Genomic DNA, 24,602 nt, shown 5'->3' with positions numbered 1-24,602 from the left:
CTACCCTTCTGCGATGAGGGGTGGGGGAGGACCCCTCCCACCACCCTGAATCACAGTATAGGATTCTTGCCCTGCAGGGCGCCAAAGGAAGGTGAGGGTTAGAAGTACAGTACTGGGGTCAGGGAAGCCACTTTTAACGGAGGCCCCATTAGTCTGAATTTGGGCTCCATGACTTTTTTCTGTTTCAGTTAAGGCAAAGACCTGACATCAGAAATGGGGCCTTCTAGCCATTTCTCCCATATTGGGGTATTCTGACTTCAGATCATTGCAAAATGAGGTGGTAAAGATGCCAGGTTTTGTTTAACTGCTTTGCTGTTTCTGATCCAGGTCTCTCAAGGCAGTGTTAACAATGCACTAGTTGCGGCAATGCTCCAGATTGTATCCAGGTCTGTATTGATCTTAGATTTAGAATTCAAGAGTAGGACAGCTGTCGCAGTGACATATACTAACATATTTATTTATCTGACCCCCAAAATAACATCACATTCCTGACAGCTGACCTGGGCTGTGTCCGAGCGGAATCTGGCTCCGTGGCCATGTGGCAGGCCCTTACATCGAGCAAACGAGCTGAATCTATGGCTTTGAGGGAAAGCTTCTTCTTTACAGCTCATGCTAAGATGGAAGTTATTATATTGACACAGAGGTTTCAGTGAAAAATATTTCCATGTTTTCAGCCCCTTCACACTGCTGCAAAGTGTATGTGAGTGAGAGGAAAGAGCTATGTGAAACAAAATTACCGGCCCTGAGAAAGCTGCTCTGGCTACTTTTCCCAAAGACCAAGACACCTAAGGATGTCAGTGGAAATAACAAGATGTTTCATAAGTTAAAGTTTTCCAAATTTTTGTTTGTAGTGCCACTGAAGACATCCTAATTGAGTTGTCAACTTACAGATCATAAAAAAAATATTTTTGATAATACATTGCTATCTGAATTTTGGTACACAGTTGGGAAAGGGTCAAAGAACTGAAGGATATTGCTAGATGCTCAAAAAAAAAAAAAAAAAAAAAAAAAAAAAACACCAAACTCCTACTCCCATCTGTCTATTAATATGAGCAAGGTTTCTTAATCCTTAAATCTATTAAAAAATAATAATCATTACTGAAAATCCTCTTACAAAAAAATCTAACAATAGGAGACATTCTCTGATATCTAAACCCAACTAAAAAAATTTCATTTTATGAGTAACATTTTATCTTCTATATTAATATTTTCATAAATTTGGCAATGCCTGTTATTTAGATCACTCATTTATTAATACTTGGAAGAATAACTTGATGCAGAGAAACTTTCATTATTAATATGGGATATATGCTATCAAATTTTTATTTTGTATGTACTTTTATGATAGCAAAGTATGATAGAGTAATGAATAAAATACCTTCAAAGATAAAAAAATTAAGAATAATATTCCATAAGAAATATGGAATGGAAATATGAATTAAAGGAGCAAATGGAACTATAATATAAACTTTTCAACTCTTAAGGAATAGCTTGCTCTTGCATTCAAGCCTCTATGGTATTTGATTCTACTAGACAATATTTAAAAGAGTGATGTATCATTTTTAAAGGTCAGTTTTTATAAATACATCAGGACTTTTTCATCTCTGATAATAATCCAAATATTAAAATTCTAGGACTCCAGGACATTTAACAAACACATGGTTGGCACCCGCAAAGCCATGAGCACAGATCCCTACTCCACTTTTGCACCTATATACCCCACTTGCCTCACCCTGGTGCCAGCCCTGGTTCCAAAAGTCACTAAGTGTGAACACCGTGACCTAACTTCTGGGTGAGTCCCACTGAGGAACCCTAAAGGGAGGGGAAAGAAGAGGAGGAAGAAAACAAGGAAAGCACAAGGCAATAGGATTATGAGATTAGAACCCTCCAACAAAAGGACAATGGGAATAAGGAAGTAAGACTTCAAACTAACCAGTATCAGAACTGATTCTGAGCTGGGAACCAAGTATCAGTTATGTAAAGTATTCATTTCATGTAGTCTAATCCAGCAGCTGGTAACATAATCCTGTCCAAAACAGACTGGAAGAATAAGGAAGGAGGTCAATTAGTTTGGAAATCTAAGTCTCTATGTTCTTTTCAGAAAGAAGCAAAACAGACTGTGTGCGTCTCTGGAAGTGGAGGACGAGGTCAAAGCGACCTGGGCTGGGGAAGGGGCTACAGGGCATGGCGGTCCAGGATGGTAAAGGTCTGGAGAAGATACTCTGACCTTCTTCCTGATGAAGACAAATTATACCTAGACAATACCTAACAGATAAGCATCTCTCACGAGTTCATAAAAGCCAGGTATTTTTGTTTTTTTGTTTTAAAGTTTTTAATTTTTATATAATCTCTACACCCAAAGTGGGGCCTGAACTCACAATCCGAGATCAAAGTTGCATGCTCCACCAACTGAGCCAGCCTGGTGCCCTGAAACCATGTCCTGTGAATAACGACACTATACTACCATAAGGGGCATTCTTTTTTAAAAAGTTGGGACTGGACCCTAGTTCAGCGTAGAACTGTGGATGTTCACACTCTCTACTCTCATCTGGTATGCTCCTCAATTTACATAGATATCATGAAACACTCTGGTTTGACACCAAATATCCTCTGCTACTTTTAAGACTTATTGTTATAAAACTGAGAAACTGGGACTGTGAAGCTTTGGGGAAGAGCTGGCTGAAAGAAATATGCATGGTCTTTGTAACTGAGATTTACCCACAGAGTAAGGAACTAAAGTGAATGGATTAAGTGTAACAATCACAGAAATGCAATTGCAGGATTAAAAAAAAAAAGTCTTCATTTTGACTTCAGTGCAATAAAGTCTCTATTGAGTTTATAAAATAATCGTTCTTAGAGGAACATTTATTAATGTGGATTGAAAGGAAATTAGCATTTGGAAGTGCTGTTCTTTGGGCACTGTCATAGGATCCCCCTCTCACAGGCAATAGAAACAATCAAAAGGTGTTAAGTGTTGGCCAACAATAGATTTAAAGTACTGTGTATCTTGAAAGAGAAGTGCAAATATCATTGCTAGACTAAATTTTTTTTAAAGGTTTTATTTATTTATTTGACAGACAGAGATCACAGGTAGGCAGAGAGGCAGGCAGAGAGAGAGGAGGAAGCAGCCTCCCCACCGAGCAGAGAGCCCAATGTGGGGTTCGATCCCAGGACCCTGGGATCATGACCTGATCGGAAGGCAGTCATGACTCAGTCAGACTGAGCCACCCAGTCCCTCCTAGACTGAATTTTTAAAAGTAATTTTTCATATTGACTCCTCCAACATCAGCCTCCTTCTATCTTCCAAAAGAAAATAGTCCAAAACTTAAAAAAAATGTAAACTGTATTTTCCAAGATGTCCAAAAAGACTCAACCATACCCAAGGTTTGCATACAAATTCCGTTGACCAAATAAGTCTTTGACAGATGTGGCACCCATTCTACAGGGAGGGTTTCATCCATTAGAGACTGTGTAATCAATACAGTGAGCTGGAATCAGCATTAATTTAATGTAATGGGAAATATGATGACTATTTTTATGATGAACATTCCTTTTGTGAACCTGGTTTTTAAACACACACCTATATGCCTATTTGTATACTAAATCATAATGGTAAATATGTTTATTAAGGGTTTGAGAAATAATGACTCTATAGAATACAAATATTAATTTTTTGTCTGGAAAATTTCAGATCCAAAGACAGTAGTATGTGTAACATCTTACTTGAGAATATATACATTTGGTTTGTCCTGATGAATCTTAATATAATCAAAATAGGATTAGAGGAAGGTGCTCTGATTCTCAAATGGGATTAACTGCTGCTAATAATACTGAGCATTATGCTAAACCAGGGACTTCCTAGATAATTTACATAAGTTATGTTATTTATCTCTCAACACACCTAGTAGGTACAAATTAGTCTCCTGACTTTACACAGGAGGCAACCCCATCAGGAGTGGTAAGGTGGCTTCCCCGGATCTCAGACAGGAAGCAGCAAGGCTGGGATAAATCCCATTATCCGGCTGTAGAGCTTAGCTGAATTACTCTCTACGTAGCAAAATCAGAAAATACTTGTTTAAAATGAATGTTTCTGGGATTAGCTCCTTGGAAGTCACATTTGGAAAGCCTCAGATCAGAGGACCCCATGCAGAGAACAGGGACCTTAGAAAAATGCCCAAGCAGGCACATCAAAAGCTGCAAGGATTTCAAGCACCAGAATGAAAACAAAGTGAATATACTTCTTGGTGCAGGGAAAATTCTTGGAGGACTCCCAGAATGCACATTAAATTTGCAAAATTACAAAAAGGAATGTCCAGGTAGATTCCCTAGCAGCTTAGGACTTGTGTGTTTTAAAGTTTTTATCATTCTAGTTGGTCAAAGGTCGTGCTGGAAGAATTAAGATAACTTTACTCAGAATTCCAGCCTAACTGAGGTCAGGATGGTTCTGTGAACCACTGTTTTAAAGAGAATCTAAGGATTTATGGAATAGTAAATTTTGCCATCTGCCGCTCTCCCCGCAAATCAAATCAACCTGCACAGCTAAGGAGAGACACTCCAAGTATCTAATACATCACACTTAAAATTCAAAGTACAAATCAATGAGCTCATGCAAAGAAGTGTGCATGAAATTACTACCTTCTACATGTTGGCGAATCTGTGCTCTCTGAGAGAATTTCTGGGTAATTTTATAGGGAAATAGAAATGTTGTATTACAACAGGAAAAGAGCATTTTCTTTATTTTTTTTTTTAGAGTGAAAACTCCCATTAAAATCCTACTGCAATGGGGGCGCCTGGGTGGCTCAGTGGGTTAAGCCGCTGCCTTCGGCTCAGGTCATGATCTCAGGGTCCTGGGATCGAGTCCCACATCGGGCTCTCTGCTCAGCAGGGAGCCTGCTTCCCTCTCTCTCTCTCTGCCTGCCTCTCCATCTACTTGTGATTTCTCTGTCAAATAAATAAATAAAATCTAAAAAAAAAAAAAAAATTGTTAAAATCCTACTGCAATGGCATAAAGAGTGGTTCAAATTCTGTCAGGCAGACCTAAGACTTTTTCCAATTTCTGATTCTCACATTTCCATAAACTTTGTTGTACATCACATTTATGCCAACATGAAGATTCCCTTCCAAAGGATATGCAGGGAAACCTGTATCTACTTGATGTTATATTATAAAATTGAGAGTTCATTTACCATTCCAATACATTTTCTCAGGATGCTCCAGATGCTGAAGTCATTTCTGGAAAACATAGGAGAAGGCAAGCTTGTTCTGAAAAGGAAAAGAAAAATAAACGGTTAATTTTAGTGCCATTGGCACTAGGAAGGAAAAGCTATTGTCATTAATATGAACATCACAGGCACATGGGTATAGATGCTGTAAAAATGTGGTTGGTTATGGACAGATGGGGTCCATCTGGGGTTGTAGCCCTGATCACTGTTATGCTGGTCCTTGTGAAGTGTCACAGCAGATCCACTGGCCCTGTCCTCAGTGTTATTCTGATCCTGGTGATCCCAGCTCCTCCCACTGGGTGTCCAGCTGTGTGCACCCCCTCAGAGGTCCGTGTTCCTTCCGTGCGCTGGCACACTGAAGATAACTGTCGTTGGGTTCACGACACACCTACCCTATCTTGATACTTCATATATTATTTTACTCTAGCTGCTAAACAATGTAAACAATATGCCATCACAGGGCTTAGTTTAAGGTTTTTAAGAAATTAAGTGGAAAAAAGCAAATGAACTACAAAGCCAAAGCCAAATTTAGGCCTGGCATTATACATTAGTACTTCCCCAAAGATGTTGACATCGAACAAAATTTAGCATATACAGAAGGAGCATTTTCAAAGCCCCTGCATGGGTTTGGAGGCAAAGAGAAGGATGGTGGATGTCCAAGGCAAAGAGTCTGTGGCCTGGTTAGGAACCTGTCAGGGTCGCAGGCATCCTGAAGTTGGGCCTGGCTGGCCAGAACCGCCCCACTTTCACAAATCACAATGACAGCACTACCAAGGGGAGCAGGGAGAGGTGCCCAGACCAACTTTCTGAAACGCTGTTAAGATAGTACATTCTTTCTGGTTATCTTACCTTATGGCAAGGGATGCTGGCTTAGCAGTTGCCATTTAAAACATACCTCTGTAACTAAGAATACTAAAGAAAATAGTAAGTAAAATAGTTACCTTCTAAAGAATAATTATTCTGTAAACTAAATTAATTTGAATTGTAGAAGTTAATATAATTTTAAAATAAATAATATTTTTAAATCCTCCAGGGTAAAATTCTTCTGCTAATCTTTTTCTTTTTTAGAAACACACACTGCTCATTTGGCAGATCTGTCATCGAACCAGTCTGCTGGATAAGTAGCCACAGATGGTATTTAAATCACATTCTCCACAATCCAGGACTGTGAATCCCTGTGACATGAACACAGGAACCAAGGGACAGATTCCCTGCCATTATGTACCATTCACATGTACAATGCTGTTTTACAGATGTGTATTTGGCCCCTGAATAACACGGGGTTTGAACTGCACCAGTCCATTTGTATGTGGGTTTTTATACACAGCACAGTACTGTAAATGTATTTTCTCTTCCTTATGATTTTCTAAATAACATTTTGTTTTAGCTCACTGTATTGTAAGATATTATACATAATATGTATGACACACAAAATATGTGTTAATTGATGGTTTTATGTTATCGGTAAGGTTTCCCGGCAATAGTAGGTTGTTAGGAGTTAAGTTTTTGAGAGGTCAAAAATTACACATGGGTTTTTGACTCCCTGGGAGGTATTGTGCTCAGGGGTCAACCATATTTTCTAGCCTTTGGCTATGAAAAAGTCAGCCAGAAATGGAAGAGATGCTAAAATCTTGGTGAAGATGGAATGAGGGCCTATAATTCCTCCAACCAATGGTTACGTTGAGTGTACAGGTATGTATTACTCTTTGATTAAAGGCAAGAAGAATAAGAAATATTCTGGAAGCAAGAAGATAAAAGACATCCAAGGCTTTTTTTTTTTTTTTTTTTTTTTTTAAATTTTCAATTTTGAAATCATTACAGGACCTCCAGCCAAGAATCCCACCTGGGAATATTCCGCATTCATTTTACCCACGTATCTCGCTATGATGTTTTAGGAAACTGCAGTAGTTCCTCATTCACCTGGAGGTCAGGTTATCTGCAATGTTATCTATTCTAGAGCACAACCAGAAAGCAGAGGTAAAAGGGATTGCAGGAACAGGCCATCACAAAGCCCAGGTATTTTTCTAGTGTAAAACACATAGAAGCAAACTCCTTCAGATCACATCCTGTGCAATAAGCTGATCAAAGGCAGCAAGAGAAACACTGGCCTTCAGGACAAGTACACAATGTGGAAGTTGTAGCACAGTAAAAGACCTCAGGGTTGTTGACTGTAATCTGAGTCAAGAGCACAATGAGGCTGCCAAAAAGGCAGGTGCAATCTCAGACTGCCAAAAGAACAGTAGCTAGAACATTCCTAAGGACAACTCTGCAATGATCTGACCAGAGCCAGGATTCAGCTCCATGTGCCACTTTTTAAAGGAACCTTAACACTTCCACTCAGGAAGAATTATCAGCGGCTAGGCAAAGGTGTCCGGAAAACATTTCTTACAAGCAATGGATGAAGGCAAAGTGCATTCCAGAGAAACAAAAGATACCGGAGGTCTGGGAAACAGTATCTTTTCCCATGAAAACATGGGAAACCCTCGGAAACATGACCGAGGTCTTGCGGTTTTAGAGGAAAGGGCCAAGAGAAAGAGAGGCCCCACACCCCACCCTCCCAACAAGAGCCTTCAATATACACCTTTGACCGCTTCAGTATTCTTCACAGCACTGATCAAAACGTGCCCTATCACTGTAGGCTCCTGAGTATTAACTGCATCCCCCAAAATGTTATGCACACTCCCAGAGAACTCATGTTTCATCCACTGCTTATCCCTGTTGCCTAACAAAAAGGAGTTTAAGTAATTGTTGAATGAACTCTAGAATGTGTAAGGCCTGTTAGCATGCATTAGCTTTTTCATAAAGAACTTGGTTTTGGGCGCCTGGGTGGCTCAGTGGGTTAAGGCCTCTGCTTTCCGCTAGGGTAGTTATCTCCCCGGGTACTAGGATCAAGCCCCGCCTCAGGCTTTCGGCTCAGCAGGGAGCCTGCATCTTCCCGCCCTCCCGTGCCCCCCCACCATGCCCCCCCACCACGTGTGATCTCTGTCAAATAAAAAAATTTGTCGAATAAATAAAATCTTAATAAATTAAAAAAAAAAAATCTTTAAGGGGCACCTGGGTGGCTCAGTGGGTTAAGCCACTGCCTTCGGCTCAGGTCATGATCTCAGGGTCCTGGGATCGAGTCCCGTATCGGGCTCTCTGCTCAGCGGGGAGCCTGCATCCCCATCTCCCTCTTTCTGCCTCTCTGCCTACTTGTGATCTGTCTGTCAAATAAATTTAAAATAAATAAATAAATAAATAAAATCTTAAAAAAAAAAAAAGAAGAAGTACTTGGTTTAATCTATACTACACAAACGAGGACTAGAACCACTGGTGGAAGTTAAAGGATGCTGATATAAAAGTCTGTCTGACAGTTATAATACAGAATACAAAAATGATAAAGAAGAGATTCTTATTAGGTAAAGGTTTCAAACAGAGGCTGAATGATCCCCTTCTGTCATGGCTCAAAAAGGGCCACGCACTGGGTGGGAAGCTGATTTAGAAGAGCTAGGCCAGGGATGTCACTAAACATCCTCTAGGGAACAAGATGAACGCCCACACAAAGAGTTATCAGCTTTAAATATTAGTGGGGCCAAAGTTGAAAAACCTCCCACAGAAATATGAAAGCTTCATATACAAGTTTCAATTCTGCAGGGCTACATTAAAAAAGATAAATTCATTTTCATAATAAATTTTATTTGGGAGTGATGTCAGTATCATGGTGCTGTGAGTCATTCCTCTTCTGTTCCCTCTGTTTTACAACTAACTGGACGTACATACTCCGGAAGGGGGAAAAGCAACAACAACAACAAAATGACACAGCGCCTCTGCACTGCGTTGGTACCAGGATGCCAAAGAAATGCCTCCATCTGTGTTCCCTAAAGTGGGTGGACCAGACCGTGGAAGAGGCGGGGGAGCGGGCAGCGGTGGCCAGGGATGGCAGCGAAGGCAGCGGCTGGGCCTGCAGTGAGCCAGCACAACCTTTCTGGCAGAGGAGGCAGAGGGGGAAGGCAGCGAGTGGGGGGTGGTCTGCCTGACAACAGGCGCTGCAGCTGGAGGGACCAGGTTCCCTACGAAAAGACCCCAGTGGCTGGAGGGAGGGAAGGACTGGGAAGTAGGCAGACAAAGAGAACTGAAGGAAAGCATCTCCTCCTCTATGCCCCAAGAGGCAAGAGGCAAAAGGCTGACCCACAAACCTCTGGAACCCTTCCCACTTGAAGATCCCCCCACCTGGCCATTGGTACACCCAAAGCCCCAAGTGCTAAGTACACACCTCCCCCCATTTTGCCACTCCTATGCTTTTTTCATGCTCCCAACCCTTAGCAGGAAGTCAGTGCTGGGAACAAAAATCAAAAAGTTGTGCTATAGCCCCATCTTCTGGAAAACAAAAGGAAAACCCCCCATCTACCAACCTGTTGAACTGTTAGAATCAAAGTAAACAAAGCCTTGGCTAAATAAGAAGTGTTCACGACTTCAAATGTGGAGGTGGGGGCATGTCTCATCAAACACCGTGAAAAATCACTAGAATATGGTATCATAAACCATAATTCCAGCAATGGAACCCAAAGATAGGGAATATTACAATCTAACTGGTAATTTAATATAGCAGCTATGATGAAATTCAAAGAACTTTAAGAAAACTCCAAATGGCAATATGGTGATCACAGGAATAAAATTAACAAATCTAAGTGCTTTATCAGAGAGACTGAAATTCTAAAATAGAAATAAACAAATTCTGGAGCTGAAGAACTCAATAAATGGGATGAAAAATGCATTAGAATATGCTGGAAATGCAGCTGATCATATGGAAGAGAGGATTAGCAAGGTTGAGAACAGAAATATAGAAATGATTCAGGTGGAAGAGACAGAAGAATTAAAAAAAGTGAAAATAACCTATGAGAACTATCTGACTCCATCAGAAATGCCAATAAGAGAATAATGGGTATCTTAGAAGGGAAGAGAGAGAAGGAAGCAGAGAGTGCATTTAAATAACAGGTGAGAACTTCCCAAACCTGAGGAAGCAACTGGATACATAAGTCCATGGAGCTAACAAAACACCTTTTTGTCCTCAAAAGGACCTTCTCCAAGATACATTATATTAACATTGTCAAAAGTCAGTAATAGGGGTACCTGGATGGTTCAATCAGTTGGGTGTCTGACTTTGGCTCAGGTCATGATCCCAAAGTCCTGGGATTGAGCCCTGCATCTGGCTCCCTGCTCCACAGAGAGCCTGCTTCTCCCTCCCCATCTGCCTGCCAGAAAGTCTCCCTGCTTGTGCGAGTCTGCACTCACTCTCTGTCAAATCAATCTACCTATCTTCAGAAAAAAAAAGTCAATAATAAAGAGGGAATTTTAAAGCCACCCGAGGAAAAAAATATACAGTAACCTACAAAGGTCCACCAGTAGTAGGCTATTAGCAGATTTCTCAGCAGAAACTCTATAGGCCAGGAGAGAGATGAATGACATATTGAAAATACTGAAAGATAACAACTGCCAGCTAAGAATACTCTAGCTGGCAAAGCTATCTTTCAGATATGAAGGAGAAACAAAGGCTTTCTCTAACAAAAGCTAAAGGAGTTCACCACTACTAGACCTGCCTTAACAGAAGTATTGGAGGGACCTCTTCAAGCTAAGAAACGAAAAGACGAAAGTACGCAAAATTCCATCTAATTAACCAGGCAAGTAATAATGGTATAACTCCTTTACTATAACTTTTTTTTTTTTAGAATACTATATTAAACTCGCATTAGAGCATAAAGGAAAAGAGCATTGAAAGTAACTATAGGTACTATAACTTGGTAACAAAATCATAGCATAAAAAGAGATAATTTACCTTTACCTTTTCTGTAAGTTGTACCAAAACATCTACTTCTTTCATTTGTACCATTCCTTCAATATATTTGGTACCGCCCCCCCAAAATTAGATAATTTGTAACAGCAAAGGATAAAACCTTTGTGGTGAATGAAGACAGAGTGCTATCAGCAGAAAAAGGACTACTTTGTGAGATGTTTTAAGTAAACCTCATGGTTATCATGAAGCAAAAATCTAGAGCTGAGGCACAAAACATAAAAAAGGGGGAGACTGAGCAAATCACTATGGAAAACCACCAATTTACAAAGGTAGAAACAAGAAAAAAGAAACAATGGAGAGATAAAATAACCAAAAGGCCACGATAAAATGGCAGTAGTTAGTCCTCACATAACAATAATCACCTTGAATGTAAATGGACTGAACTCACCAATCAAAAGGCAAAGTAACAGGGTGGATTAAAAAAAACAAGAGCCAGGCATTGGGTGGCTCACTTGGTTAAGTGTCCAGCTCTTGGTCTGGCTCAGGTAATGATCTCCAGTCCTGAGATCAAGCCCCACAACAGCTCTGCACTCTAAACTGGGTTGGGTGGGTTGGGGTGGATCTGAGATTCTCTCTGCCCCTCCCTGCAACCCCTCAAGTCCCAGCTCGTGTACATGCTCTATTTTATATTATATATCTATAAATAAAATATATGTTATCATATATTTTCTATTATATACATCTTTATTTATAAATATATATATTTTTTCTATTATATATCTTTACTTATAAAAAAACAAATCTTAAAACACACAACACACACACACACAAGAGCCAACTATGTGCTGCTTAATAGGAGCTCTAAAGACATTCATAGGCTCAACATGAAAGAATGGATGACAATACTGCAAGCCAAAAAAGAAAAAAAAAGTTTGGTGTAACCATACTCATATTAGGCAACACAGATTTCAAGCCAGAAAGGGTACAAAGAAGGTCATTATATAAATGATAAGGGGTGTGTCAATATATCAAGAAGATATTACCATCATAAATATATACAGTCTTGACAACAGAGCACTGAACATATATTAAACAACTCCTAATAGATCTTTCGGGGGTGACACCTGGGTGGCTCAGTTGGTTAAGCGTCTGCCTTTAGCTCAGGTCATGATTTCAGGGTTCGGGGACTGAGTCCTATGTCCGGCTTCCTTGCTGGGCAGGGAGTCTGCTTCTCCCCTTCCCTCTGCCCCTCTCCCTGCTTGTGCGAGCTTGCTCTCTCTTGCAAAAATAAATAATTAAAAAAAAAATAGATCTTAAGGAAGAAACTGAAATGATATAGCAATTGTAGAGGAAGTCAGTGCCCAGTATGAGCAATGGATAGATTGTCCAAAGAAAGATAAAATCACATTGCACCTTAGGATAGATGGAATTAACAGACATACAGAACCTGCTATCCAAACGCAGCAGAATACACATTCTTTACAAGTGCACCTGGAACATTCTCCAGGATAGATATATGACAGGTCACAAATCTTAGCAAATTCAAGAAGATGGAAGTCACACCAGGTATCTTATCTGATCACAATGCATGAAATAGTAATCAGTGAGAGGAAGTGAGTAGATATAAAAATATGTGGAAACTAAACATTCTTCTAAACAACCAATGGGTTAAAAAAGAAACTAAAAGGAAATAAATTATCTTGAAACTAATAAGATGAAAACACAACAGATCAAGTATTGTGGGAGGCAACATAGCAGTTCTGAGAGGAATGGCAATAAAGGCGTTATGTTAAGAAATTAGATCTCAAATAAACAACCTAACTTTACACCTCAAGGAACCAGAAAAAGAAAAAATTAAGCCCGAAGTTAGCAGAAGGAAGGAAATAATGAGGATCAAAATATAAATAAATAAAATAGCAGAAAAACAATACAAAGGAAAAATGAAACAAGGATCTGGTTCTTCGAAAATATAAACAAAATCGGCAAACCTTTAGCTAGACTAAGAAAAACCCTCCAAATTAGAAATGAAAAAAAAGACATTACAACGGATACTATAAAAATACATTGAATCATAACAGACTACTATGAACAATTATATGCCAACAAATTATATAACATAGAAGACATAGATACATTTCTAGAACACATAACCTATCAACACTGTGAATCAAGAATACAAAATCTGAACAGACCAATAAGGAGGAAAGAAATTGAACAAGTAATTAGAAAAACTTCCAACACAGAAAACTCCCAGACCAGACAGCTTCACTGAATAATCTACCAACATTTAAAGAATTAGCACCAACCTTCCTCAACCTCAGGAAGGTATCGAGGAAGAAGGAACACTTCTAAACTCGTTCTGTGAAGCTAGCATTACTATGATACTAAAACCAGATAAGGACACCATAGGAAAACTATCAATCAATATCCCTATGTATACAGATGTGAAAATTCTTAAAAGACTACACACCATGTCCAAGTTAGATTTATCCCTGGGATGTGAGTATAGCTCAACATACACAGATTAATAAATGTAAAAGATAACATCAATAAAATGAAAAATAAAAATCACAGGACCATCTCAGTAGATGCAGGAAAAGCATTTGACAAAATTAATCTTTTCATGATCTCCTTAACAGATTGGATATGGAAGGAACATACCTCGACATAATAAAGGCATATTTGACAAACTCAAAACTAACATTATACTTCATGGAAAGGAAACTGAAAACGTTTCCTTTAAGATCAAGAACAAGGCAAGGATGCCTACTCTCACCACTCAGATCTAATACAATACTGGAAGTCCTAGCTGGAGAAATTTAGCGAAGCAAAGAAATAAAAGGCATCCATTACGATGGTGTGAAAGTGATATGCATTCAGTAGAGACCACATTTCAAATTTTGGTTTTAGATCTCCTCCCGGGCTAAGCACATGATGATACTCTCTCATGACGCCACACAGTGGCAGCTGCAGCCCCCAGTCAGCCTCACAACTACAAGGGTAAACAATCAATACACTCAGAACCACTCTGCACCCATTCAAATATTTGGTTCAATAAATTACAGGAGATATTCAACACTTTTTATAAAACAGGCTTAGTATTAGATGGTTTTGCCTAACTGTACGCAAATATAAAGATGGACTAGGCTAAGCTGTGATGTTGGGTAGGTTAGGTGTATTAAATGCATTTTTGACTTACGACATTTTCAACTTAATGATGGATTTATCGGGATGTAACCCCATTGCAAACTGAGAAAGATCAGTATAGAAAACACCAAAGAATCAATAAACACACACACACACACACACACACACACACACACACAACTGTTGGAACTAATCAATAATTTCAGTAAAGTGGCAAAATCAACAGACAGAAATCAATTACACTACTTTACACTAATGATGAAGCAACTGAAAAAGATAAAACCATCCTATTCACAATAACATCAAAAATAATAAAACACTTAAGAACCTTAACCAAGGATGTGAAAAATCCATACAATGAAAACTACAAAACTTTGCTGAAAGAAATCAAAGTCACAAATGGCAAGACATCCATGTTCATAGATGAGGAGACTACTGTTAATATGTCCATACTACCCAAAGCAATCTACAGATTCAATGTAATCCAAATCAAAATATCGAAGACATTCTTCACAGAAATAGAAGAAACAATCCTAAAATTTGTGTGGAACCATAAAAGATCCTGGATGGATAGTCAAGGTAATACTAAGAAAAAAGAACAAAGCTGGAGGTATCATACTTCTGGATTTCAAACTATATTATAAAGCCATAGTAATAAAAAACAGTATGGTAGTGGCACAAAAATAGACACGTGGATCAATGTAATAGAACAGAAAGCCTGGGGCACCTGGGTGGTTCGGTCAGTTAAGTGTCTGCCTTCAGCTCAAGTCATGATCCCAGAGTTCTGAGATTGAGCCCCACATTAGGCTCACTGCTTGGCAGGGAGGCCTGCTTCTCCCTCTCTCTCTGACTGCCACTCCCCCTGCTTTTGCTCTCTGTCAAATAAATAAATAATTAAATAAAATCATAAACAAAACAGAAAGCCATATGTGACAAACTCAAGCTGATATTAACACAGCTACCACAGCTAACACATATCTAAAAATAGATACATCGACCAATGGAACAGAATAGAAAGAATAGAAAGTTAAACCCTAGCATATCTGGTCAACTACTATTCAACAGGAAAGCCAAGAACACTCAATGGAGAAAGGAGTCTCTTCAATAAATGGTGCTAAGAAAAACTGGACACACACATGCAGAACAGTGCAACTGGACACCAACCTCACATCACTCACAAAAATTAACTAGAAATGGATCAAATGCTTCAACCTAAGAGATGGTACCATAACTCCTAGAAGAAAATGTGGGGAAAAAGCTCATCAGTATTGGTCTTGGCAATGATTTTGGAGGCGGGATGTCAAAAGCACAAACAATAAAAGAAAAAAACAACAAATGGGACCAATATCAAACTCAAAAGCTTTGGAGAGAAAAAAAAAACAAACAACAAAATGAATAAACAACCTACAAAGGAAAAATTCTGCAAATTACATATTAGATAAGGAGATAATGTCCACAAATATAAAGAACTCAGTCAACTTAGTAACAAAAAATAGGTTGCCTGGGTGGCTCAGTAGATTAAGCCTCTGCCTTTGATGTAGGTCATGATCTCAAGGTCCTGGGATCGAGTCCCGCATTGGGCTGTCTGCTCAGCAGGGAGCCTGCTTCCTCCTCTATCTCTCTCTGCCTGCCTCTCTGCCTACTTGTGATCTCTGTCAAATAAATAAAAATTTTTTAAAAAGTAACAAAAAATAATCCAATTAAAAAATAGGAAGAACTAAATAGATGTTCCTCCAAATCAAAATGAGGAGACAAATGAAAAGATGCTCAACATCACTAATCATCAGGGAAATGCAAATCAAAGCCACAATGAGCTATCATCTCACACTTGTTAGAATGGCTATCATCAAGAAAACAAAAGACAACAGGAGCTGGTAGAACGTGGTGAAAAAAGAACCCTTATACATTGTTGGCGGGAACAAACATTGGTCCAACCACTATGGAAAACATGGAAGCTCCTCAAAAAAGAAAAAATAGATCTACGATACGATCTAGCAATTCCACTTCTGGGTATATACCCAAAGGAAATGAAAACATTTTGATAAGATACATGAACTCCCATGTTTACTACAGTTTTATTTATAAGAGCCAACATGTAGAAACAACCCAAATGTCCATCATGGACGAATGGATAAAAAAAAAGATGTGGTTCATATACACAATGGAGGAATAGTCACAAGAAAAGATATTTTTCTAATTTGCAACACAGATAGACTTTGAATAGTTGATACTAAGTGAGATAAGTCAGAGAAAGACAAGTACTGGATGGTACGACTTATATACAGAATCTAAAACCACTAAACCTATAACAAAGAAAGTAAAGTGGTGGTTACTAGGGACTGGGGGGATAAAAGTGATGGTACTTAAGGTACGAAACTGCAATGAGTAGTAAATAAGCCATGGAGATCTAATGGACAGAAGAATAAATATAGGCAATATTGTATTATTATTTTCTAAATTTATTTTATTTATTTGAGAGAGAGCAAGAATGAGAGAGAGAGAGAGCATGAGAACGGGGAGGGTCAGAGGGAGAAGCAGACTCCATGCTGAGCAGGGAGCCCAATGTGGGATTCGATACCGGGACTCTAGGATCATGACCTGAGCCAAAGGCAGTAGCTTAAACAACTGAGCCCCCCAAGCACCCCAGCAATATTGTATTATTAAAAATATATTGTATTTTTATTTATTTAAATTAGAATTTTTTTTCAGTGTTCCAAGATTCATTGTTTATGCACTACACTCAGTGCTCCATGCAATACGTGCCCTCCTTAATACCCACCACCAGGCTCATCTATCACCCCACCCCCCTCCCCTCCAAAACCCTCAGTTTGTTTCTTGGAATCCATAGTCTCTTATGGCCATCCTGATCAAAATTCCACCAGCATTTTTCAAAGAGCTGGAACAACCAATCCTAAAATTTCTTTTTTTTTTTTTTTAAGATTTTATTTATTTATTTGACAGAGAGAAATCACAAGTAGACAGAGAGGCAGGCAGAGAGAGAGAGAGAGAAGGAAGCAGGCTCCCTGCTGAGCAGAGAGCCCGATGCGGGACTCGATCCCAGGACCCTGAGATCATGACCCGAGCTGAAGGCAGCGGCTTAACCCACTGAGCCACCCAGGCGCCCCCAATCCTAAAATTTGTATGGAACCAGAAGAGACCCTGAATTGCTAAGGAAATGTTGAAAAAGAAAAAAACTGGGAATATCACATTGCCTGATTTCAAGCTTTACTACAAAGCTGTAATTACCAAAACAACATGGTACTGGCACAAAAACAGACACATAGACCAGTGGAACAGAGTAGAGGGCCCAGATATGGACTCACAACTCTATGGTCAAATAATCTTCGACAAAGCAGGAAAAAATATACAGTGGGAAAAAGACAGGCTCTTCAATAAATGGTGCTGGGAAAATTGCCAGCTACATGTAGAAGAATGAAACTCGACCATTCTCTCACACCATACACAAAATGGATAAAAGACCTCAAAGTGAAGCAGGAATCTATCAAAATCCTAGAGGAAAACATAGGCAGTAAATTCTTCGACATTGGCCACAGGAACTTATTTCAAGATATGTCTCCAAAGGCATAGGAAACAAAGGCGAAAATGAACTTTTGGGACTTCATCAAGATCAAAAGCTTCTGCACAGCAAAGGAAACAGCCAACAAAACAAAGAGGCAACCCCCGGAATGGGAGCAGATACAGACAAAGGGCTGATACCCAAGATCTATAAAGAACTCCTCAAACAAAACACATAAAAAACAGATAATCACATCAAAAAATGGGCAGAAGACATGAACAGACACTTCTCCAAAGAAGATGAACAAATGGCTAACAGACACATGAAAAAATGTTCAGCATCATTAGCCATCAGGAAGATTCAAATAAAAACCACATTGAGATACCACCTTACACCAGTCAGAATGGCCAAAATCAAGTGTTGGAGAGGATGTGGAGAAAGGGGAACCCTCTTACACTGTTGGTGGGAAGGCAAGTTGGTACAGCCACTTTGGAAAACAGTGTGGAGATTCCTTAAGAAATTAAAAATAGAGCTACCCTATGACCCCGCAATTGCACTACTGGGTATTTATCCCAAAGATACAGGTGTAGTGAAAGGAGGGCCATCTGTACCCCAATGTTTATAGCAGCAATGGCCACAGTTGCCAAACTCTGGAAAGAACCAAGATGCCCTTCAACGGATGAATGGATAAAGAAGATACAGTCCATATATATAATGGAGTATTATGCCTCCATCAGAAAGGATGAATACCCAAGTTTTATATCAACATGGACAGGACTGGAAGAGATTATGCTGAGTGAAATAAGTCAAGCAGAGAGAGTCAATTATCATATGGATTCACTTACTTGTGGAGCATAAGGAATAACACGGAGGACATTGGGAGGGAGAGGAGTGAGTTGGAGGAAATCAGAGGGAGAGATAAAAATATATTGTATTTAGCACAATATATCCAAAATATTTGCATGTCAACATGTAATGAACATAAAAAAATTGAGACACTTTACATTTATTCCCATTTTAAGTCTTTAAAATCCAATGTGTATTTTACACTTGGAGCACATCTCAATTTAGCTCAATTTTCAACAGTTAAGGTGAAGCCTAACCTTACCAAAACAGTAAAATGGCAGATAATGAAAAAATGGCTTCATTTTTTATAATTTAAAATTATGTTTATTAAGACTAAAAATTCTGTGTCTCCGTCACACTAGCCCTGTTTCAAGTGCTCAAAAACCACAGGTGACTAGTGGCTACTTCTGAAAACACAAGGATAGTGCTGCTCTAAGTCTGTGGGAAGAACTAAAATCACTCAAATATAGGAGTCTAAATCAACGAGAGACTGTCCATAATCTAATGAAAAAATGCTAAATATTCTGCAGTATTATTTAAAGCAGAGGGAATACATTTTTTTAATAATTAGGCAGTGGGTTTAAAACTTTTTAAATGATTTATACTGAAAAGGATGTTTCTATATTTAAAAATTCCACTGCCCCCACCAGGACAAAAAAAAAAAAAAAAATCCTACTGATGTTGGATGAAGGAGGTATTACTCCAGGCAGAAGTAAGAAGAGAGGAGAGTAGCAATCAGAATTTTCAGGCTGAAACCATAGATCGATTCTTCTCTTCCCTTGGAGTTTGTCTGAGAGTCATTATATCCTGAATTCTATGCTTCCTTTTTTTCTTCACACAGAGAGAAAACACCCTGTACCAGGGACTGAGAGCGATATGTCCTGGTTCTATTTTCAACCATACAGATGACATTACGACGATCTGCACAACAACACAATAAGTGGTTTTGAGTGAAAAGTCCCACCACAGTTGTTTTATCTGTGTGATGCCAACGGCTCAGTGTGTCACCCGGGCATTATTCCCCCTACCCAGGGCTGTGGTCAGATCCCAGACAGAACCAAATTAGTTCATCAAGTGTGACTAATAGATGCTGTGCTAGAATTCCCCTTATTCAGGAGAAAAAAGCAAGCAAGCAAGCAAGCAAGCTGTTCAAGTTCAGGATATCACTATCCCCCAAAACCTTTAAGGTAGTTTCGGATGGCAGAAACTGCATGGGAGGCTCAGCCTGATAGAGCCTCTCAAATCCCGGGAGCCGCACACAGTCTGCGGATCTACCTGCAGGACACCAGGCCCACTGCATCCCGCCCTTGCACAACTCTAGTCAACGCAGGGCACACTTTGCTCACGGAGACTTTTTTTTTTTTTAATTTAAGATTTTGTTTACTTCCTTGTCAGAGACAGAGACAGAGAGGCAGCGGGGGGTGGGGGGTGGGGGAGAGAGAGAGCATGCCCATGAGCAAGGGGAGCTGCAGGCTGTGGGAGAACTGACTCCTCGCCGAGCAGGGAGCTCAATGCAGGCCTCGATCCTAGGACCCCGGGATCATGACCTGAGCCAAAGGCAGACGCTGAACAACTGAGCCACCCAGGCGTCCCAACTCTATGAGACTCTTTGAAAAAGGTAGAAAAAGATTATAAAATGAAGGCAGGAAAAATGAAGCTGCGGCTGGAAGGAGATGTCAGGTGTTTCCTGATTTTCAGTCTGCTGCTTTCATGAGGCCCTACAAGCCACACAGGGCCTGTGCATGGGCACATGTCTACTCTACTGAAACAGCGTTATCCTTGGGTATGGGCTCTTTTTCACAGAGAATATAAAAGAATCATGGGTTACAAACCAGGGCCACAGCGCACACACTTTCCACAGCCCACTTGCACAACCCGGGACAGACCCCCAAGCCCTGCCTGCACGGCTGTACTTTCACCTCACTCGGCAGCTAGATCTGTCCTGAGAATAGCGTGATGCGGGGCAACTGGAGCCTCGCGGCAGCCAAGTCTCAAGTCTCTTACCTGTTCATCAGTCTTCAAGAATTTTAAAGATTCTTTCTTATTTTTATCAAGTACACACATATTTAGATAAAAACATTCATAGTCACTGGTGATATCATCTCCCCACTAAATTATCTTCTCAATTTGTAGAAGCTTTCTGTGTATTATAAATATTTCACTCACCACCTACATTGCAGAAAACTTTTTTCAAGTCTATCACTGGTCTTCTGATTCCATTTATAGTATAATTTGCCAAGCCAAGTCTGGGGAGGCTATATGTGTTAGATCATAATCTATATTTGAAACTTAAATAGCTACCATTCAATATTTTCTCTATGGACAAGATAAAAACACTTCACCATTCTATTATTAATCACTGCAGGAAAAAAGGGTAAATTCTTTAATTCATAAAGCTTTATAACCTTCTTAAATTTTCAGACATTCAAGTTCTATATCAAAACCAGCATAACCTACAACAACAAAGATTATCTCCAGCATTTACCTACCAAGTAGAAGTAAACATAATGAGAAAAAAATATACGGTACATTTTTCAATTTATAAAGTAATATGCTATATACTGAAACAATCCATGCATGAACAAACCAGTCATCTTGTCCCACCTCCAATACCAATATAACCGCCTGGAGGGCTCCCTTCCATACTCTTCTGTTTGCAAAAACGTGCATATACAAGTATATATTCTTTTCCTGAACTATTAGCCTACAGATCACAATGTTTTTTTCACTAAATATATCAGGGGCACCCCTCCAAGTTGATAGATGTAAGTGTACCTTTCTAATATCTTTGTGCACAGGCACACATGCACATGTGTAACTTTGTATCAGTACCATATTGTGCATGCTGGTTTTATTTTTTTTTTTTTAAGATTATCTATTGGGGTGGGGCAGAGGGAGAGAGAAAATCCAAAGCAGACTCCTCACTGAGAATGGTGCTGACAGGACTTGATCTCACCAACCCTAAGATCATGACCTGAGCCAAAATCAAGAGTCAGACCTCAACCAACTAAGACACCCAGATGCCCCGCTGGTTTTATTTTTAATGCAGTCCTTTCTCATTTTGTTCTTACCTGATAGGTAATTTTCTATACTTTTCCACCTTTTGCCAAATAGTCACAAATAGAGGATGTGTGCACACAAAGGAGATTTCTGACTGAAAGATTCCAAACCAGAATACTAGTTACACACGTTTGTCTATGGTGTGCTTTTCCCATTCCATATTTTGTGGAAATTTATTCAACTTAAATGAGTGAATCACAATCCACAACAAGAATACTGTACAGGAAAATACATTTTGCCATTTTCCTAACAGGCATGACAGGTGTTCTCTGTTCTCATTCTTTTACCCCAATGATGAAGCAAAAACACCTTAATACATTATCTTTCTTTTTACTGATGTTTTCATTTCTCTGGGACAGAGAACTAGAGATAAGCTCGCTGGGTCAGAAAGAACACCTATTTTACATCTCCCCAAATGTTACCAGACTGCTTTCTGCAAGGGTTTAACAATTTCTATTTTACCACCAATCGATGGGAGGACTTTTCCCTACTCAATCCACCAGCAGTGATCAGTGTCAGTAAAGTATTCTCACCCAAGCTTTGTCGGTCTATTAGAAAATCGTAATTATTGCTTTCTTCTTTAACTAGTAGTGAGTCAGAATATCTTTTCATGTTTAATAGTCCTTTAAGCTTATACATATGTAAATTGCCTATTTACATCATTTATACCACTGAATTTTTTGTCAATTTTTAAGAATTTGTTGTATGTAACAGATACTAATCTTTTATCCTGTAGACTGCAAAGAAAATTGCTTGCAGGTTAAAGAAAAAAAAAACCTGCACAAATACGTCTTTTATGGGTTTTTTGAAAATAGCTTTTAGCTTTTGTATCTTTGTCTAAGAAGGCTTCCTTCACTCTAGAGTTTTTACTGATGTTTTAACTCTTTAAATGACCAAAAATTACATGTGCATCTCAAGCCCCTATCTTTACACAAAAATAGCTCAGGACATTTAGGGTGAGTCCCTGCTTGTTCACTGTTGACCACTCCTGACGAAAGATCTGGGTGCCCTCTATGCCTTCTGCAACGGGACCTGTAAAGTCACCCAGGCTCCCCTCGCAAGCACACATGAGTTCTCTCCAACATTTCCCTCACTCACACTTCCAGGAATCTTTATAGTTTGCATTTTTATTTAGCTTCCTTCTACCTTTTATTGTTTAAAAACACCTCTGATCATTGATCCATATGCTTCAGGGAGAACAGGAAAAGGTCAGTTTTGTTTTGTTTTGTTTTTTTACAAGCAACATTTCACAAATGCTCTGACATCACATTATCACTGAGCTAACTCTAACTGGTTCTATCAAGACAAAGTGCTTGAGAACTAATAGCTAACATTTAGTGACTATTTACTCCATCTTAGATCCTGTGGTAACCACTTAACATGTATCGCCTCACTTAATCATCAAGGTAATGTGATAAACTAAGCACTCTGTAAATAACTTGTCTGTGCTCACACATCTAAAGAAGGAAGAACCAGGATTCTTCAAGAATCCTAGAGCCCTGGTCACCACCTGATTTGGGCAAACTCCAAATAACTACCTATTCCAAGCCTCAGTGTTTCTGTTTAGAAATATATATACGTAAATCCACAGACATAAAATTTCATATCATGGTGAGGTTCCAATAGACAATGTGTATACAGTAGAGTTTTTAAAAAAAACTTTTAGTTAATTCATTGGTGGTTTGTAAACTCAATGTAATGTTTCATATAACTAGCTGTTCTAATAATACATACACATTTATATACCTATATGATGGGGTCAGAAATTTTAAAAATATATATTGTTTTTTACTATGAGACTTTGCTAGTGATGTAGAACATTTATCCCAGTGTCCAGCAAATAGAAATTCAACACAGACTGGATACTGATATTATTAATTACTTCAGGGAAAAACCATCTCATTTTTCCGTCTGAGTTGTTACAGATTTAAAACTGCTGGGGCACCTGCGTGGCTCAGTTTTTAAGCACCTGTTTTTGGCTCAGGTCATGCTCCCAGGGTCCTGGAACAGAGCCCTCCATCCGGCTCCCTGCTCAGCGGGAAGCCTGCTTCTCCCTCTCCCATTCCCCCTGCTTGTGTTCCCTTTCTTGCTGTGTCTCTTTCTGTCAAATAAATAAATAAAATCTTAAAAAATAAAAATAAAAAAGTAAAACTACGAATACTTTCTGGATGAATAATTTACTAATTACAATTTTAAAAGATCTAAAAAATATGTTTATTGAACAATATTCATAACTATATAAAGTTTTGCACAGCGAAATAGCTAAGTATGTTGTCACCTCAGAGAAAAGCAGCCTGTGAGTTGGTTTTGACAGACATGTTACCTCCGCATTGTAAGGCTTTTACACACGCAGGATAATGACTGGTTGAGCCAGTGGTCTCCCTTGTGAGAGGATACTAGCAGGCTGAGGCACATTTAAAAAAAAATAAATAAATGGATTCCTATCCTCAGGCTAGAAAGTACTTCCTTTCACCAAATACATCACTGGGGTAAGACTTTAATTAAGCATGGCTCCTCCATTCAGGTTTCTCCTCTGTACCTACTTGGGAAACCATCTAGAACTCAAACATGCTGTCAGCAATGGGATTTTTAAAAGCAGCTCTAACATTTAAATTTAAAACACTGTGGTAGTCTAGTGTTCCACACTCTGCTTAAATATCATAATTTTTTACTCCCCCTATCTTCATTTATCCCATTATCTGTGTACATATCTTCTACTCATTGATGTGTAATCTTCCCGAGATTAGGGATTATATCTTACAGTATCCCTCACAGTACAGAGTATTTTGCATGTACCACATGCTCAGTGTTTTAAAATAAATGGTTTTCCCTAACATCTCAAGTTAAAAATAGGTCAAAGAAAATCAGTGAAAAAATGAGAGATTTAGGATAAGTGAGGTATTAAGAACACAAATTTTGTCTCTAAGTCACTGTTTAAGAAAACGTTTTCAAAACCAAATTTCTTAACACATATTTTCATTTCTATTTAACAATTAAATACTTGTTCATGTTAAATATTCTGAAGGAATAATAAATTTAA

The 24,602-nt window shown here is 38.9% G+C and overlaps 1 protein-coding gene across 5 annotated transcripts in view; it reads right to left on the bottom strand.

Moving 5' to 3' along the window:
* The window catches only part of OSBPL1A (oxysterol binding protein like 1A), a 227,314-nt gene that overhangs the window by 26,736 nt on the left and 175,976 nt on the right, over window positions 1-24,602 (bottom strand). For all 5 annotated transcript variants that reach the window (XM_059140420.1, XM_059140421.1, XM_059140422.1 and 2 more), the window contains one exon: window positions 5,187-5,262. In XM_059140420.1, coding sequence (XP_058996403.1) covers window positions 5,187-5,262 — 76 coding nt within the window. The remainder of the gene's footprint in view (window positions 1-5,186; window positions 5,263-24,602) is intronic.

This window comes from Mustela lutreola, chromosome 11 (assembly GCF_030435805.1).
Source record: "Mustela lutreola isolate mMusLut2 chromosome 11, mMusLut2.pri, whole genome shotgun sequence".
In the NCBI taxonomy this organism is placed as follows: domain Eukaryota; kingdom Metazoa; phylum Chordata; class Mammalia; order Carnivora; family Mustelidae; genus Mustela; species Mustela lutreola.
Note: the sequence above shows the minus strand (reverse complement) of the source record. Positions and strands in the feature narration are given on the sequence as shown.